Source organism: Seriola dumerili, unplaced genomic scaffold, assembly GCF_002260705.1.
Source record: "Seriola dumerili isolate Sdu_G_001 unplaced genomic scaffold, Sdu_1.0 BDQW01000550.1, whole genome shotgun sequence".
Classification (NCBI taxonomy): domain Eukaryota; kingdom Metazoa; phylum Chordata; class Actinopteri; order Carangiformes; family Carangidae; genus Seriola; species Seriola dumerili.
In genome coordinates this window covers 1,008,877-1,027,190 of record NW_019174805.1, presented here as the reverse complement: position 1 = coordinate 1,027,190, position 18,314 = coordinate 1,008,877, and the positions used below count along the sequence as shown (strand labels likewise).

The 18,314-nt window shown below is 41.4% G+C and overlaps 1 protein-coding gene across 1 annotated transcript in view; it reads right to left on the bottom strand.

Annotated features, from left to right (window-relative positions):
* The window catches only part of cadps2 (calcium dependent secretion activator 2), a 208,828-nt gene that overhangs the window by 48,564 nt on the left and 141,950 nt on the right, over window positions 1-18,314 (bottom strand). The window contains 2 exon segments of the mRNA XM_022764550.1: window positions 3,835-3,936; window positions 12,696-12,883. Coding sequence (XP_022620271.1) covers window positions 3,835-3,936; window positions 12,696-12,883 — 290 coding nt within the window.

The window sequence follows — 18,314 nt, the reverse complement described above, 5'->3', positions numbered from 1 at the left end:
AAAAAAAAAAACCTACAGGCAGATGTTCTGTTCCTTCACTTATATGATTGACAAAAATGAAGTGGTCTTATCAGGCGGGACTATTCACCGAGCCGGATTCTATTCATGTGTAAGTGAAGTCACAAGTTCATGATGTTCGCTGAGTTGAAAAAAAAAAAAAAAAAAAAAATCCATTAAAGAGCTGAACATGTGACAAAGGCCTGAACCGTCTCTCACGGATGCAACGTGTTCAAGTGTTTCAAAGGAGCACAGGCGTGTGACAGGAAGTAAAACCCGTGACACATGAAGGTTTATCGTGAATGAATTAATGTGTGACATGTACGAAAACATATCAGGAGAAAAATAAATCAGATTTAACAGCAGAAAGAAACATTAACTGAATCTATTAAACGTTTTTAGTGAGTCATTAAGTAAAACTACCAGACTTTGTTTTTGTGACAGCTTCACAAACAGTCATAATAGTTTACTTTTATTTGTTGCATATTATGTTGTGAAATAACTGGGGTGTTTTTAGCTGCAGTCAAAACCACATCAGCAGTTTATTTACACTGAACAAAAATATAATACTTTTGTTTTTGCTCCTAATTTTTCACAAGTTGAAATAAAAGATCTGAGACTTTTTCTAATCGCACAAAAGACCTGATCTCACAGATCTCACAATCCTCTTCAGAAATGTGTTTAAATCTGTGTTTGTGACACTTCTCCATCCACCTGACAGGTGTGTCATAGCACAGCGTGACTACAGCACAGGTGCGCCCTGACTTGTCACAGGAAGTGGAACATGCTGTCGTACACAGGGAGCGTCTCAAACCTGCTCAGTGCGTCACGTGTCTGGTGACGACACAGGCCACGCAAACAACTGGGATGTTTTAAAGCTTCCAGGAATCGTGTCCATCACCCTGCAACATGGCGGCAGATGAGTGGCACGGCGATGGGCCTCAGGATCTCGTCACGGTATATGAAAAAAATCTTTTATTTCAACTCATGTAAAAGTCAAGACAAAAGTGTTTGGATTTATACATTTTGTTCAGTATATATGTGCAATCATGTCTCCTAATAAACAGCATTTACTGTATATCCTACTACTTTGTTTTGCCTGATACATTTAGAGAGAAACGCAGCGTGCTGATTGGATGTTCAGTAGCATCTTTTTCCAAGTTCAAAGTGCAGGATTTTGTCACCAGAGGTTCGGGTTCATGTGGTCACACTGAGGCAACAAAAGCACTTTGGTCCAGGTTAGTGAAACGCTGTGGTTTCAGTCGCATGTTGATAAAGTGAGTTAATGTTGTGTCTCATGCTTCAAGTTGACTTTATTAGTGTAAAATCAAGCGCCACGAGCGCCGGAGGAGAACCATAAAAAAAGTTCATGAATAAGTTGCTACAAGGAGAAAAAGAAAGAGAGAAAGAACTGAACTGTCAGTATTGTCGATACATTCATTTTTGTAGCACGTAAAAACGTAATTAGGGGAGATACGTTCGAACAGGTCAACGCAAATTAGTCGACCGCTCTTCATCCTCCTCTTCACCGGAGGTGGAATTGCTGGTGTTTCCACCAGGAACGGAAATTAATTAAATACCGATGTTTAAACGTCATTTAACAGATTCTCCAGAGAGAGAGAGAGAGGGAGAGAGAGAGAGAGAGAGAGAGAGAGAGCATTTGAAAACATGTAATTTAACTTTGGCAATAATCTATCATCCACGTTCACACCAGCAAAGCTTCTCTGGACTGAAATTTTTTTTTTAATCTCTTTTTCTTTTTCATCACAAGTTGGAAAATAACTACATGACGTGATGAACGACTGTGACTCGAACCTTCTTCAGCAGCTGGACATTAACTAGACAAGGTGGTGGTCGGGGTTAAAAGAAGTGCATGTAGACCAGTGGACCATGGATCCCCATCTGGTAAGATTTTTGCTTTTAGATGTTTTATCACAGAGTGTTTGAAACCTGTGACCAATATTCTGCCGCTGTGTTACTTATAGATGGGACTGTAGTGTAAACAAATCGTTCCCCTTTCTGCTGGGAACCGCTGGGGGGGTCCTTGAATCCCACTTTGAGGACCACTCATGTAGACTGTGTCACAGTCAGACGCTTTGTTGACTCACCCCCCCACAGCCCCACAAGAACAATGACGACCTTCTCTCCTCATGGACAAGAGTCGTCTTTGTGTTGTTTCTTCTGTACAGATCCTTTAGACAAACCTGTTCTTAAACAGTTTGAGGTTTCAAAAAGTCAACTCCATGTTTGTCCCACATGATGTGGAAGAACTTGACTGGTCTGCACAGAGGCCTGACTAAAACCCCGTCTAACACCTTTGGGATGAACCTGAACACCGACTGGGGAGCAGGTCCCTGCAGCAGGTTCACAAATCTGCTGGAAAGACCTGAAGAGTGGAGGCTGCCGCGACAGCAGCGCTCTGGATATTTGTGTCTTCGTTCCCCGTGTGGATGACACCAAGATAAACAAACATGTCCTCCTGCTAGAGGAAGGACACTGTGAGTGGGAGGCGAATAATTACTCACAAACCAAAGAGCGATTAGTTAATCTTTAGATAATCTCCTTCCTGAGGAGGGAAGAATAATGATCATTAGAGGCAATGAAGAGAAGCAGTTGTAGTTTAAATTTATAACCCTCCATGAACCTTTAGTGGCTGATCTCAGCTTTAATCCAAAGCAAACTGTGGAAATCCTGCTCTTGTCCGAGGGACATTAGCATAATCCCAGCATTGTCCCGGCCATTGTTTACCAGCATTAGCCTCTTGTTGAGGTGAGTTAGTAATGACTCCCGCTGATCCACCCCCCACCCCCCCTCGGCCCTGACCGGCCCCTCCTTCCCTCTGTGGGGCCAGATGGAGGGCCCCTCTCAGACGAGAAGGGTTTCAAGAGGCGAGCTTTGGGACAGTTAATGGCACAGGTCCATTCAGATGAGTGTTGCTCAAGGTCTCGGGGCTGTTGCTTTCACACCGCAATCACAATGCGTTCACACGGCAGCGGCGGCGCTGAATAGCAGCACGCAGATGCAGGGAGGTCTTCGACGCATGTCCTGCACCTATTATGTGCCGCTGAAGGGAGCCGCAAATACCCAGACTGCCTCGGTTCATTATAGCAGAGTTAAAGGAGCATGCCGCTGGTTTTAACGTGTCTCACATCAGGGCGATTTACGTCGCAGCTCAGCATTCAGCGAAACATATTGATGTGTTTTAGGATGAAACAAAAACAAAACATTAAAAAACGAATTCTCTCTCCTCCTCTAGTGATGCCGACGTTAAGGAAAGAGAGTGGGAGTCAAATATTTCACTCCTCTCCTGAGGCTCCTCCAGTTTGGGATTGTCATTTGTTCTTTTCTTAATAATAATAATAATAATAATAATCATAATAAAGAATAATTTGAAGAGTTTCAATCACCTCTGGCTCGTGTACAGTTGTGTTTTTCTCTTCATAAATGAGCATTATGCCCAACAAATAAGCCTGACTTTCACACTTCTATTTTAATCAGTGATCAATGATGCTCCTAGAAACAAAATGTTAAGACATGTAGATACATGTAGATAGTTTACAGCTTCTATTGGACTGTTCTGAATCCAGGACATGATGTTTACAATCATCAGTACCTGGTGTCAGTGTTGGGGTGAAGACATATCTCAAAACCTGAACAAATAAAAACCAAACTATCTGCCTGGACCGATGCAAATGATATCAAACTGTGTTTTCTGTTATCAGGTGAGTTTTTAGGCGTTTGCTAATTGATTTTTCCTACAGTACAGATATGCACGAAAACCAATCGCTTGCGCACAATTTGTGTTGTTTTATGATCGTGTTGTTTCGTTGCTCGTACCTAAAATGTGTGATCTGGTTCTCCAGCAGAGCCATGAGGCGACTCCTGATGGCCTCAAACTGCTCTTTCTCCTCCACGGTCACTGTGCCCATCCCGTCAGGCCTGAAGACACAGGAAACAAAAACCAGAGTCAGCTGACCGTCATCTTTACCAACTCACCTGAAATCACATGCTGAAGGTAGAGAACAGTTTGGTTTTTCAGGATGTGTAAATAAAGACGGAAACACGATGTTTGTGAAGATGCCATTAACTCTCTTTTGAACACAAAAAAAGACAGTTTTCGTGCTTTGACTTTGCTGTTTTTTTGTTCATTGTTTATCTACTGACAATGAAACTGACACTTCCTGACCTGCTGGAAGGCTTTTAATGTGAAACATTTGCAGGAAGTGTTAAGATCACTGACAGTAGCTTGAATGCAATTAAATCTTGAAGAAAATATTCTTTTAAGTAATTTGTATGTGCATATGATAAAATATACTTTCTATACAAAATATGAGCCGGTTTCAAACGAAGGCCTGGTTCCACCTTCAGTTCAGCTAAATAGAGGCTTTTTCGATTGTTTAAGAATCTGACATATCGAACATGAACTTTGAAGACCGAATCTTTGTTTTCGTCAATGCAAAACGGCTCTCGATCAATATTTTATCATTGCAGACACCAAGACATTTCTTTTTTCATATAAAAGTGTCAAAAGAAAAAAGAAAAAACTAAAATTTGAAGCCTTAGAAAAACAGCTCATGCTGCTTTTCTTTTTAATTTCTTTCTCACTGCCGAGTTTTACTGGCTTGTTTTCACCAAACTAACTGATCAAGCAGCCAAACTCTCCACGCTGACCTCAGAGTCAACCAATCAAACGGAGAGCTGCTCAGGCTCCTCTTCCTCCTCCACAACTCATCCGGCCGGCAGGAGGAGAGTCGACAAAGAGAAAACTGTTAGTTGAGGGCTTCATTAATGTTTGTAAAGCTTTCATTCCCTTCTTGCCTTCATCTGAATAGGCACTCTGGCAAAAAAGGGGAAAAAATGCAATCAGGACCCAGAGCGACCAGCCTTGACTTTCTGGGCTTTCTCTGTGCAGCTGAAAGAGAAAAGCACCCTCTCCAAACGGCACTCGCAGTTGCCGGAGGGAAGAAGCGAGGAGGTTGTCTGTTAATGAGTTGTTCTTATAAAAGCCTTCGCTGGTTCAGCCCCTGACCGATGCGCCTTGAGTACCAACAACTCTGCTGAGCTCCTCGCAGCGTATTTCTGACTCTCCCAAAGTTGAAAATAAAAACGTGACGAGAAAGGACAAGCAGCAGGTGAGGCAAGGATACTGAACTATCACTGCTGAGCTTCCTGTCAATTATAACTATACAATAACATAACCACATTTAACCAGAAGAGTGGATCACTGACAATTAAAAGAAAAGAAGAAGAAGGATTTACACATACAGGAGCAGCAGCAGCACAGATAACATACAACAGTGTGGAATAACAAGTTATATATATACATATATATATATAAAAACATAAAATGCAGGAATGTAGTTGCTCAAACAAAATAATAATAAATGTGTAAGTGGTGTTAACATGCCATGTAATAATAATAATAAATATTATCATCATGATAATGATAATTAAATAATTAAAAACATAAATGAACATAATAAAATCAGATAACATGACACAATGAGATTAAAGTACCATAAAATTTAACATAAAATACAGTTTTACAGTTTTATGAAGGAAAAAATAAAATAAAATCTAGAAAAATTGTTAAAAATGTACATTATCAAATTACATGATAAAACATAAAATAACAAAATTACATAAAATAAAACGAAACACAAAATAAACTAAAACACACAGATGGAATTAAAGGATAAACCAACATTAAGTGTCTTAGTAAGGTGTTGGGCCACCTTGTGTTTTGAGAACAGCTTCAATGCTCCTTGATATTGATTCTCTATTGGAAGATGAACATCATTTCTCCCAGAAGATGTTCCCTCATGTCGTGGTTTGATGATGGCGGTGAAGAGCGCTGACTAACATTGGTCCAAACTCTCCCATAGGTGTTCACCTGGCTTGGTATCAGGTGACTTTGAAGACCACAGTATAAGATTTGTATCAAAACATTCAATGCCATAAGGGTGGGACATTGTTTCTCCACTTTCAGGTTTGTCCTTTAATTTGTCACCTGTCTGTGGTGACATAAAAAATTCATATAATAAGTAAATATGAAAGAGACAAATAATTAAATTAAATTATATGAATTAAAATATAGTAAGTAAAAATGAATTATACATAAAAAAAATTATTTGAAAAGTTATAATAAAAAAAAAGAAAAGAATTAAATAAAAGAAAAAATATACAAAATATAATGTATGGAAGAATATAAAAAAAATACATTAAACTTAATTATTAAGTATAAAAAAAATTACATAAAAGAAAAAATATAAAGCGAAATTAAATTATAATATAAAGTATGGAAGAATATTTCAAAAAGACATGAAATTCAATTACATAAAATATTATAAAAACAAACAAAAATAAGCACAATAAAAACATTAACATAGAATAAATGACTATAAAATTAAATTAACTAAAATAATGTGCCCAGCTTGCGCTACAGGTTTACCCGCTCAGTTTTCAAACTCTGTGATATTTCTTCAGGCAGGTTGGTGTTTAGAGGGTGGAGGTTGTAGATGAGGTGCGAGATGACGACAGGAAGTCGTCATGTATTGTGTGAGAACATCAGCACCTCTCTTCAGCTCCACTCTACTTGATTCATTCTGTAATGAGAGGCAGCTTTCTCTGCACAACAGCACTTGTTAGCACAACTTCTAAACCCTGTTGTTCCCCAAATCTGTCAATTCATTACCATCACCACCAACTGCCCCCCCTCACCACACCCCCTCCACTTCCCACAACCCCTATTTAACAAGCACCAGTTAATCCCGAGGGAACATAAAGCAGAGTCGTTGGGAGGGGCGTGTGCGCTCACTCATGTAAAGGCAAGAAAAAGCTCGCTTTCATGTTGAAGCAGCCGAGGGCCTCGCTGCACTCTGGGCCCCCGCACGGACAAATGAAGATGTGAGAACGATGGTCAAAGTGAAGTCTTGGATGGATGGATGTAGGGATGGATGGTGGGTTGGCCTGAGGCTCCAACCCCTTCACAGTTAATGGCAGCTGTTCTGTAATCCTAGTTGTTCATCTTCCACAAAACAATCAGGTTTTGTTTCCGTGTGCCGCCCACAGCGAGGTGGCGGAAAATAAAATGAAGTAAACACTGTAGCTTCAGTGTGAAAACGATGAAGCAAACTCACAATTATTACTTCTTTTTTCCAAAAACATATCATGCAGTAACTTTCAAAATTCTTAGAGATGAAGATATCTGTCAACTGTCAACTCTTAGATTCAATTTATTAGAGAACTACAATGTGCAACAACATTCGTCGGTCATTTCATTAAAAATTTTTACATAATGCCTGATGGATGCTGCTGTGCTGAAACACAAATCCAATTAACTGATTGGGCTGCAGCTTATGATTATTTGTATTATCGATTAGTCTTCTGGTTATTCTATTCAAATTTTAGAGTGCAATGTGGTGTCTTCAAAATGCCTTGCTTTGTCTGACCCGCAGCCCACAATCAATCCAAAGATATTCAGTTCACTGACATATATGAAAAAGAGCAAATACTCATGTGTGAGAAGCTGAAAACGAGAAATTTTCTGCATTTTAGCTTGAAAAGTGACTTGAACGATCCATCAGTTACCATTTTTCAGACTACAAGCTGTTCAACTGACCCTGAGTGCAGGAATGTTCTTGAGGCGTTTTTCATCCTGTCTATATAAAGGTGTACAAAGATTATTCATTATTTAGACTGAATCTTTACCCTGTATGTTCATTTATGTATTTATTAAAAGATTTTTATGCATAAACAGGTATAAAAAATATACCCAACACCATTTAGACCTTAATCCAATAACCTGAGACATTAGGTCCTTATCTTTATATTTAAATGCTTTTAATGACAACAAATACAGAGTCTCCGACCAGGATCATCATGCATTTGCCTTCTGGGTGATTGTTGGGTTGTTCAAATGCTGCTGGGAAACTCTGGAGGAAAAGGCAGGGACCTGTCATTTCAACCTGTGCAGCACATGCCTAATTTTCTTCTTTTTAATTGAAGTAAAATGTTGGTTAATTTAAAAAGACTCGTCCATGGATGTGAATAAGCTGTGAAATAACCACAAGAAGTCATTTTTCCAATCAATAAGTTTGCACATGAATGCATCATTCCGCAGACGTTTCGTCAGCACCCTGTGCTTTCTGCTGCATTTCTATGAAAACTTTAGTAAGAAGAATTGAATTCAAAAGTGCTTCCTCAAAGGAATTCAGAGTGTCGGAAGCTGAAATACTTTTGTCGGATCATCAAGAGCTTTCTAACGATATATGGATCTCAATTTCCCTCCCAGAATGTCAGTCACACCCTTCAATTCCTCTGAATCGAATTAGGGCAGAAAACTAATCGGATGAGGAACACGTTGGCAGGAAGCCCGATGCAAAACGCACCGAGCTCCGAGAGACACAACACGGTGTGGTGTTTGGTTTGGTAGCTCTCCTCACTGTGCCATTAAATCCAGTCAGATGTGTGTTCATGCTTGGGCTCACACGGCAGAGCGGGGAGCGATGCGACAGCTTGTCGGGGTACAGACACATTGTTGCTGCTAAATGAAGCGAGCACGTTGGAGGCGAGGCTGCTGTCAGCGCCGCTCCTGGGTCTGGAGAGGAGAGGGGGGAGGGGCTGAGCAGGAGGAGGAGGAGGAGGAGGAGGAGAGGGAGGGGCCTGTAGACTCAGGTTAGTGTGTTTACACTCAATGTGGCTCAAGTGTAAACGATAAGTACCGCATCCGCCTGCGGGAACCACCAAACCCTCTGGCTGTTTGGTTCTGATGTCAGTTGACGAGAGTCGTCATGAGTGGTGCTCGCCGTGCGGCGTGGCAGGTTACTGGGTGTGGACGCCACTTCACCTTAAGAGGTGTGGAAAGGAGATGAGGCTGAGTGGCAGGTGATCATGTGTGTCACCTTCCTCCTCCCCCATCACCGCTCTGGAGATAGATAGAAGGGTGGGGGGCGGGGGGCTGTTGTGTGAATGGTTGGGGGAGGTAAAAGCTCCTGTCACATCCCGTGTCGGTGCGGTGTGGACGCTTCAGAGAGGAGGAGATCTGACGTGACAGGTGAGAGGGAGGCGAGCGCCCACACCTCCCGGCTCTGGTAATGCTCCTTTAACCCCGATCTCAGTTCAAACGCACCCGTCTCATCAAACCCCTCGCAGACCAGCACAAGACGAGTCGACGTGTCACGGCTACTTCACCTGCGCAGGTTTATTTGCTCCATTGAATCCACTGAAAATAACAAAGCAGGCCGCAACTGTTCTGTTCTAAACTTGTCATTTAAATGTCTCACGTCCAGATGCGGTTAAATACACTTTTGTTTACGCTACAGTGTCACTTCAGCTGCTTTTATCAAACCGGACAGACTCTGTATTCGCACTTATGGATGGACAGACACATGGGAGGAATAAAAATCATGCGTAGTCAGAGATAAATGCATTTTTCACCGTCTGGATAAATCATGTTTATCTTTAAATGCGTTTCAGTCCATCCAAGTTGCGCAAAGTGGCCACCAGATCCAGATGTGGCACATTCCAGCTGCTGGAGAAGATCCACTGCCGTTCTACCGGTCTCGCAAAAAAAATGTGTCGTCTTCTCAAAATCTCAAAAATGATATAAACACATAAGTATGGTGAATTTAAAAATTCTAGTTATGTATAAAATCTTTTCAATACAAAGAAAACGTAATAACATTTTGTTTAATCTGTGAAGAAGTTGTGGAAAAAGTGTGTTTTAAGAAAACAAAAGCTGCAATAAATTAGAGATGAGAAGTGAATTGAATTGAACTTATCTCAAACCACAAAGGGTTAACAGCCTCTCCATCAAACCGTGATGAGCCAACATCAGCAGTGGGAGGCTTTTCACCTGTCACTGAAACATTTACAGCTTCAGTAAAGGTCCCACATGTTCCCCGCTGCCAGAACTGAGAGTTGCATTAAGAAAAGCACAGTCTGATACACTCCAAATATATCGCCTTGAAGTATTAGTCAAGTACTCTCCTGTTGATCAGTCGGTGGTGTCTCTCTTTGTCCTCTCTGCCTCCCGTTGTAGTTTCGTCTCGTCGAGCAGCCCTCCAGGGAAAACTCGAGTTCTGTAATTAAGTTTGTTTTTTTTTCCACCTCCGAGTCTGCCAGCCATCCAGAACCTCTCTTTCCCATCCACACCCACTCAGGCAGCTCCAGGAGCCCTGAATGGGCATCAATTATTCAAATTAAAGCTCCAACTGACAAAAAGCCAATTCCAGTTACCCCCCCCCCACCCTCTCTCTCACCCAACCCCTCAATTTATATCTGGCGATTAGCTGGAGAAGCTAATCATTATGCTTTCTAATTGACTAAATGAGTCGACAAAGGGAGAAAGCACAGATATCAGTAATTACCAGCCGGGGAGTCAAGCAGGGGGCTGCTGGGAGTGAAGTGGAGAACTGAACTGCTGGAGCGACGCTGATGCCAACAAGTGGCTAAAAGACACTTCTGTTGCTCATATCTGGGGAGTTCACTGCCGACAAACTGGAGGCCTGGAGGCGACCGAAGAGGAGCCGTCCTTAGGAACGCTGTCCTCCCCAAGAAAAACGAGAGCATCGGTCGGTTCAGCGAAGGGTTCCTGTGTTGAAGTCCTGAAGTCTTTTCATGGGCAGGAGGTTGGGGTGGATGATGGGTAAAAAATCATCACTTTTTTATCACTGGAAATCGCTGTTCCTCTTCCGTCGACAGTCAATGTTGGTCTCTTTATTTATTACCATGATCTTTCCTTAACCTTAATCAAGATGCTATTAATATAACCCTGATGGCAAAGGTCCCATGACCTAACAACTGTCACAGAAGTCACACAGAATATAAATATGTGCATCGTGACTGCGTGGTTCAGATTTGATGGAGTTATGACGTACCACGGCCACTGCTGCAGCTCCAACGGCTGACCGTGTTCGTAAGTAGGACGAATAAACAAATACTTTATCTTCCCATTGTTTTTTGGAACATGTGCATACAAGTGTCCCTTTTGCCTCATACAGTATTCTCCTCACACAGTTCACCTTCAATTCTCCTGTGCCCTCCTGAAGAGGTGTACCTCACAGTTTGATGTGTTTGGACCCAAACCATGAGCTTTGAAACCAAGTTGTTTCTGTGTCTAAACCTAACAATACTTAAATCATGTAATGTTGTCAGAGACAGACAAGCAAGTTGTCAGGAAACACGCGTGTCATTCTTTTTGTATTTTTGTTTCATTGGGAGGAATTGCTGGCCCCTTGACCGAGGCCCTGTTTCCAGACAGATCAGTCTGTGGTCGTACTGGGCAGCTTCTGGGTTGACTTTATCGTATGTAAATGTGCGTCTGAATACAAATGTCAACCTTGGAGAACTTCAGCCATAAGTTCAGTAACATCTCATGTCATCTCATGAAGTCTTTGAGGGGAAAATGTGCCATGAGATGGGATTTAAAACCAGATGCAAAGGTTCTTGACCTTGTAATCCAATTTGTACCTATTGCATATATAAATACTATATAAAGAAAATTCAAGTTGGTGATTTGCAAGTTCATTTTTGACCTGGGAAATAGTAGCTTGACAAGCCCACTTACTACATTTTAACATAGCTATTAAACAGGACAAAGGCAGTAGATACACCATTAATAAAGGTATATGCATAAAAAAAATTATATAGATACATTAATGCCATGAATCTAAACTGTATCTAACTTACTGGTAGTTTGACCCACTTTGTTTTATTATTATCACAACTATTTCTTCACACTATTTCTTCATCCATATTGCATTAAGCGTTGGTGAGATTCCAAACAAAGTCTGGAGAAGTCTGTGCCCACAGTGGACTCTGTGGAAGTCTGGAGAAAGTGCACTAAGGGAAGATTTTGGACAGCGCTCTGTCGTCCAGACTTCATGATTGTGCGCCCATAAATGGAGTCTGCAAGCGTGTGGAAGTCCGGACATTTGGATTCAGACTCTGTGTGTGTGTGGCTGAAAAAGAGCATCTGTGCTCGGCGAAGACGTACAGAATAAATGAAAAGATCAAATTACAATCTGTTCACAGGACTGGACTGAATATATAATTTATAGTTACTGCAGTAAACATAAGGTAACTGCATATACTGTTCTTTTTATGTGATTATGTAAAATAAAGAAAATGTTACTGTAGATGTCTACATGGTATTTTATTCTTAAGATGTATTGTTTGGGTTTCACAGGTTTATAAAGGCAGGGTTGTGTTATCCAAAATTTCATATCCTGATACAGTCCAGCCAAAGTGTTTTATAATTTATGTTTCAGTTGTTTGTTTTTTTTTTTGATGATACATGATTATTCTATTTTATGTTTCTGCAGTTCAATTGCCACATGCCAAAGTATAATATACAGTAAGCAAAGCTGTGCAATGTGGGTTGGACTTGGCGCAAAACAACTAAGAAAGTTGCATGTGGTGGGAAATTTTGCGGAAATTGTGAAGCTTCAAATCAAAAGTAATTACAGTTACAAATAAACAAGCAGTTGAAATATTTGTGATTGCTTTATCGATTGGACTTTGTAGTTACGTCTATGCAAAGACCAAAAAGATGTTCTACACAGGGGGGGGGGGTCACACATCCAGGGTCTCTGCAGTGGTGGATGGGAACTATTTCCCTGCACTACGACTATCATTATCACGTTTCCTCCTGTGATTCTCACAGCTAGTTCGAACAAGTCAGTGACAGCCGGTACCTGTTCCCGTGGACGTGGGAGACGCAGAAGGCGTAGCTGTAGTGCAGAAGCGTGGGGTCGACCAGCGCGTTGTTCTCCGAATAATCCATCAGACCCTTCAGGTAGCTCAGGTGACGGTGGCAGCCTCGAACGCCGTACCGAGCGCAGTACTCATCCAGGACGAACACCTGACCGGGACTGAACCAACCCTGAAGACAAAGAAAAAACAAACCGCACCTGTCAAGACCTTTGACGACCACGCCAACAGGTCATTAGAGACAGTAGGATATTCTTAGAGCAGAGGTATTAAACTAATGACAAGAAGGAAATGTCATCCGGCCCGCACACGTTTAAAATTTATTTCTAAATCTCCTTGACATTCCCCTGAGTGTTTTATTTTACAGTGCTCATTTCGTTCCATAGCAGGGCTGTGACATCGGAGCATAAACATTTGCTTTTTGTTAAACAATCTGAACCTGAATAACTCTTCATCAACTTTAGCTTTGAAAAATATCACTCAGATTTTCTGTGGTGTGTTTTTTCAAATCTAATAGAAGAGTTTCACATTATTTTTCATGGAGTTAAATAGGACTGATTCCTGTCAACAGAAAGCAAACAATCTCAAGTGCCATTAGTCCATTGAACATTCAGATTCGTATGACTCAACTTCGGAGGGTAAAAAGACGAAATTTAAAGGTAATTTTCCACCAAATGCTCAAGTGCATCTGGAGGAATATCGCTTAGATTAAACTCCAAAGAGTTTCCTGTCAAAAGAGGCCGGGATCACAACTGTAATGAAAGGAGTTAAAGACGAGCAGTCCTTTTATTTTCGGTATTTCAAGGGGAATGTCTGTTAATCAGTTAAACACACTGTCATATCATCAAGTGATTGTAGGACCAGAACAGGAGGCTGGGATTTGGGACAAAAATGTAGTTGAAATACAACCAAGACGACTCCTTCACAGCTTGCTGTTGCCATGGGAGGCGTAAACAGACTTGGACCCATACTGGTCACCTTTTGGCTCCATGAACTCAATAAAAATCCTCAGTACTTTATCACAATTAAACAGAGAAGTGTAAAGGTTAACCCTTCAACTATTAATTCTCTACTGGAGCAAAAATAAAGAAAGAAAGAAAGAAGCAGAAAGGTGTGGAACGACTGGAACACCCCGAGATGTTCATTAGTTCATTCATCCTGCATGTAATCACTAAATTAGGCATGAAACTTACAACGCTAATTAAGATTCCTCACGGAAGGAACATTAACAAATTAGCACCTCCACCGAGCTGATGCCACACACACGCAAACGCACACACATGCGCTCACACACTGAAATGTCCTCCTGCCTCTGACAGTCGTGGCTCTCCGCCCAGCAACAGGCGACCCAAGAGAGAAGACGAACTGTTTCATTTCATCCTCAGAGACGTTTCCTTCTGTGTCAGATTATCTGATATTTGAAAGATGAAAAGATGAAAGACACAGTTTCTGTAGTAAAATGAGAATGTTTTTAGATAGATATCCTACTGTTTAAATTTTAAGGATATTAGATTATAAAGAGAAGGATCTTATTTATTCTTGACACAAAGACTGTTTGGAAAAGACTCCAGTGGCTGTATTAACTATGGTGGGAGCAAAGGAGGGGGTCAGGTGATGTAGTAAAGGACAGGAGGAGGTTGGGATGGGAGACTGCTGTTTGAAACTGATCGGTTCTTTTATCCATGACCACTTGTTTATTACTGTAACCCCTGACGAGAAAGGTCTTTATAACCTTGAGGAATTACTCAGGAATTACCAAACCACAATCTTTTCCTAACGGTTTTTATGCATAACCCAAACCAAACCTTGATGTCCCATAAGCTGAGCAGTGTGTTTATTGGTGTAAACATGACAACAAAGGTCCAGTACGCCGGTCCTCGTAGGGATGCTATTTATGGGTTGTACCTGAACCGACCATAAGGTTCCTTTAATTTGAAATGTGGTCATGAGGATGAGTTGTTGACTTCACTCTTGCATGAAACACATTTTAATTAACATGTTTACTCGGTTACCTTAATGCTTTGTAATTCAATCATCTTATAAATGAAGGTATATCTCATAAGAATGTGATTGTTTTTAACATGTTTTAAGGGTAAAATTATTATTGAACTGGCAGAAGCAGACAATCAATGATTCGCTTTTGTGCCGACACTGATAATATCAAAAAGAGTGACTGATGGTTGATGTAACTGCAGATCTAGAAGTACAGCAGAAAAAACTTCTTGGCTGTTTTTGAATAATCAATGTTTCCATGCAGGTTGTTTTAACCCTGACATTTGACTGTTCTGCTAATCGCTGCATTATATTCAATGAGATATTTAAAACGCTGTTAGTATTTGGGATAGTTGAGGTTGAGGAAAGATCTTGGTTAACATTTTCTTTCATTTTTTAAAGAACATTAGTTGAAGGTCTGTGACAAGATTTGACCTCTGACCTCCTGTAGACACGTCGGATGTGCTCGTGGTTGGTCGTGTAATAATTCAGACCGTCTCTTCCCATATTTTTGTATTTAGAAGGTTTCCAGTCATTTCTGTCACCAAATAAAGTGGAAACACCGATGTCATGGTTTCATGTGTCTTCAGAGTAACAGCGTGCTGAGAAACACTTTCAGCAGTGGAGTATAAAATGGAAAATGTTCAACTGCATTGAAGATCAATTAAGGACTTGAAATTAGACGGCATCACTTCCAGGATTTTATATAGACTCTAGCTGACATGCTGCCTGTCAGGGTTAACTGGACCTGGCAGATTCCTCCTCTGCAGGCCTTTTAGTGTCTCCCCCCTCCTCCTCCTCCCCCGCCTCCCCCTCTGCTCCCCTTCCTTCCAGTCTTCAGTTTGTTTGTCGTCTCTCTCCAGTTTCTTTCTTCGTTTTTTTTTTTTTTTCCGTCTGTGAGCTCGAGCTATTAATATCACACCATGGAGAGAGAGAGAGAGGGGCCTGCTGACGGGCGTGAAGCGACAAGATGTTCCTCTGTGACAAACAGATGGCGAACTCCAGTCTTGGCGCTGACCGCTCAATTAGTGGCTAACAAGCCGACTGCCTCGTTAGCTCCTCCGTCAGCCGCGGCTGCACGTCTCCGTGTCAGAGCGCTGGCGTCCACCGCCTCCCCTCCGAGGAATGACACAACCCAAAAAAATTAAAAAATTAAAAAAAAATAAAAGTGAAAGCAGCATGTGGTTCTCAGACAGCGAACACCTCAGCTCGCTGCTCGTCACCTGACCACAGACGCCTCACAGGGAGCGCAGAGTGAGGATTCTTCATTCTTTTATCTCGGAGGGAAAGAGAGAGATACCCCCTCAAAGTTACTTTATCACAATTTAAACAGAAAGTGTAAAGCGTTTAACCCTTCAACTATTAATTCTCTTACTGGAGCAAAAATAAAAGAAAGAAAGAAAGAAGCAGAAAGGGTGTGGAACGATGGAACACCCCGAGTGTTCACTTAGTTCTTCATCTGCATGTAATCATAATTGGCATGAAACTTACAACGCTATTAAGATTCTCACGAAGGAACATTAACAAATTAGCACTCCACGAGCTGATGCCACACACAGCAAACTGCAACACACAGTGCGTCACACACTGAAATGTCCTCTTGCCTTTGACAGTCGTGGCTCTGCCCCAGCAACAGGCGGACCCAAGAGAGAAGACGAAACTGTCTTCATTCATCCTCAGAGACGTTTCTTCTGTGTCAAGATTATTGAATTGAAAATGAAAAGATGAAAGACAAGTTCATGTAGTAAAATGAGAAATGTTTTTAGATAGATATCCTACTGTTAAATTTTAAGAGTATTTAGAGTTATAAAGAGTAAGGATCCTTATTTATATCTTGACAACAAAGATGTTTTGGAAAAGACTCCAGTGGCTGTATTAACTTATGGTGGGATCAAAGGAGGGTAGGCAGTGATGTAGTAAAGGACAGAGAAGGTTGAGGATGGGAGACTGCTGTTGAAACTGATCGGTTCTTTTATCCATGAAACCACTGTTATTACTGTAAACCCTGACGGAAAGGTCTTTATAACTTGAGGAATACTACAAGGAATTACAAACAAACTTCCTAGTATTTTATGCATAAACTCCAAACCAGACCTTGATGTCCATAAAGTAGCAGTGTGTGTATTGGTGTTAAACAATAAACAAAGGTCCAGTCGCCGGCGTCCTCTAGCGCATGTATTATGGTTGGTACCGAATCGACCAATGAAGGTTCCTTTGAATTTGAAATGTGTCATGAGGATGAGGTTGTTGACTTCACTCTGGTGATGAAGACCACATTTAATAACATGTTTACTGGGTTACCATGATATGCTTAAGCTTGTAATTCAATCATTCTTAATAAATGAAGGTATATCTCATAAGAATGTTGATTGTTTTTAACATGTTTTCAAGGGTAAAATTATTATTGAAACTGCAGAAGCAGACAATCAATGATTCGCTTTTGTGCGACACTGATAATATCGAAAAAGAGTGACTGATGGTTATGTTAACTGCAGATTAGAAGTACAGCAAAAAAACTTCTTGGCTGTTTGATAATCAATGTTCCATGCGGTTTTTTACCCTGACATTTGACCTGTTTGCGAATCGCTGGCAATACTATTCAATGAAAGAATTTAAAACGCTGTTAGTATTGGGATAGTTGAGGTTGGAGGAAAGATCTTGGTTAACATTCTTTCATTTTTAAGAAAATTAGTTGAAAGGTCTGTGACAAGATTTGACCTCTGACCTCCGTAGACACGTCGGATGTTTGCTCGTGGTTGGTCGTGTAATAATTCAGACCGTCTTTCCCATATTTTTGTATTTAGAAGGTTTCCCAGTCATTTCTGTCACCAAATTAAACGTGGAAACACCGATGTATGTCTTCATGGTGTCTTCAAGTAACAGCCTGCTGAGACAACTTTCAGAGTGGATTGAAAATGGAAAATGTTCAACTGCATTGTGAAGATCAATTAAGGAACGTTGAAATAGCGGTCATCACTCCAGATTTTATATAGGGACTCTATGCTGACATGCTGCCTTGTCAGGGTAACTGGACCTGGCAGATTTCCTCCTCTGCAGGCTTTTAGTGTCCCCCCCTCTCGCCTCCCGCCGCCTCCCCCTCTGCCTCCCTTTCTTCCATCTCAAGTTTGTTTGTCGTCTCTCTCCAGTTTCTTTCTTCGTTTTTTTTTTCTCTCCGTCGTGTGGCTCGAGCTATTAATATCCAACCATGGAGAGACAGAGAGAGGGGCCTGCTGACGGGGGTGAACGACGCAAGATGTTTCTCTGTGACAAATACAGATGGCGAACTCCAGTCTTGGCGCTGACCGCTCAAGATTAGTGGCTAACAAGCCGACTGCCTTCGTTAGCTTTCTTCAGCCGACGGCTGCACGTCTCCGTTGTCAGAGCGCTGGCGTCCAACGCCTCCCTCCGAGGAATGACAAACCCAAAAAATATAAAAAATAAATTTTTTAAATAAAGATAAAGAGTGAAAGCAGCATGTGGTTCTGAGACAAGCGAACACCTCAGCCGCTGCTCGCGTCAGCTGACCACAAGACGCCTACAGGGAGGGAGTTGAGGATTCTTCATCTCTTTATATCGAGGGGGGGGGGGGGGGGGGGGGGGGGGGGGGGCGG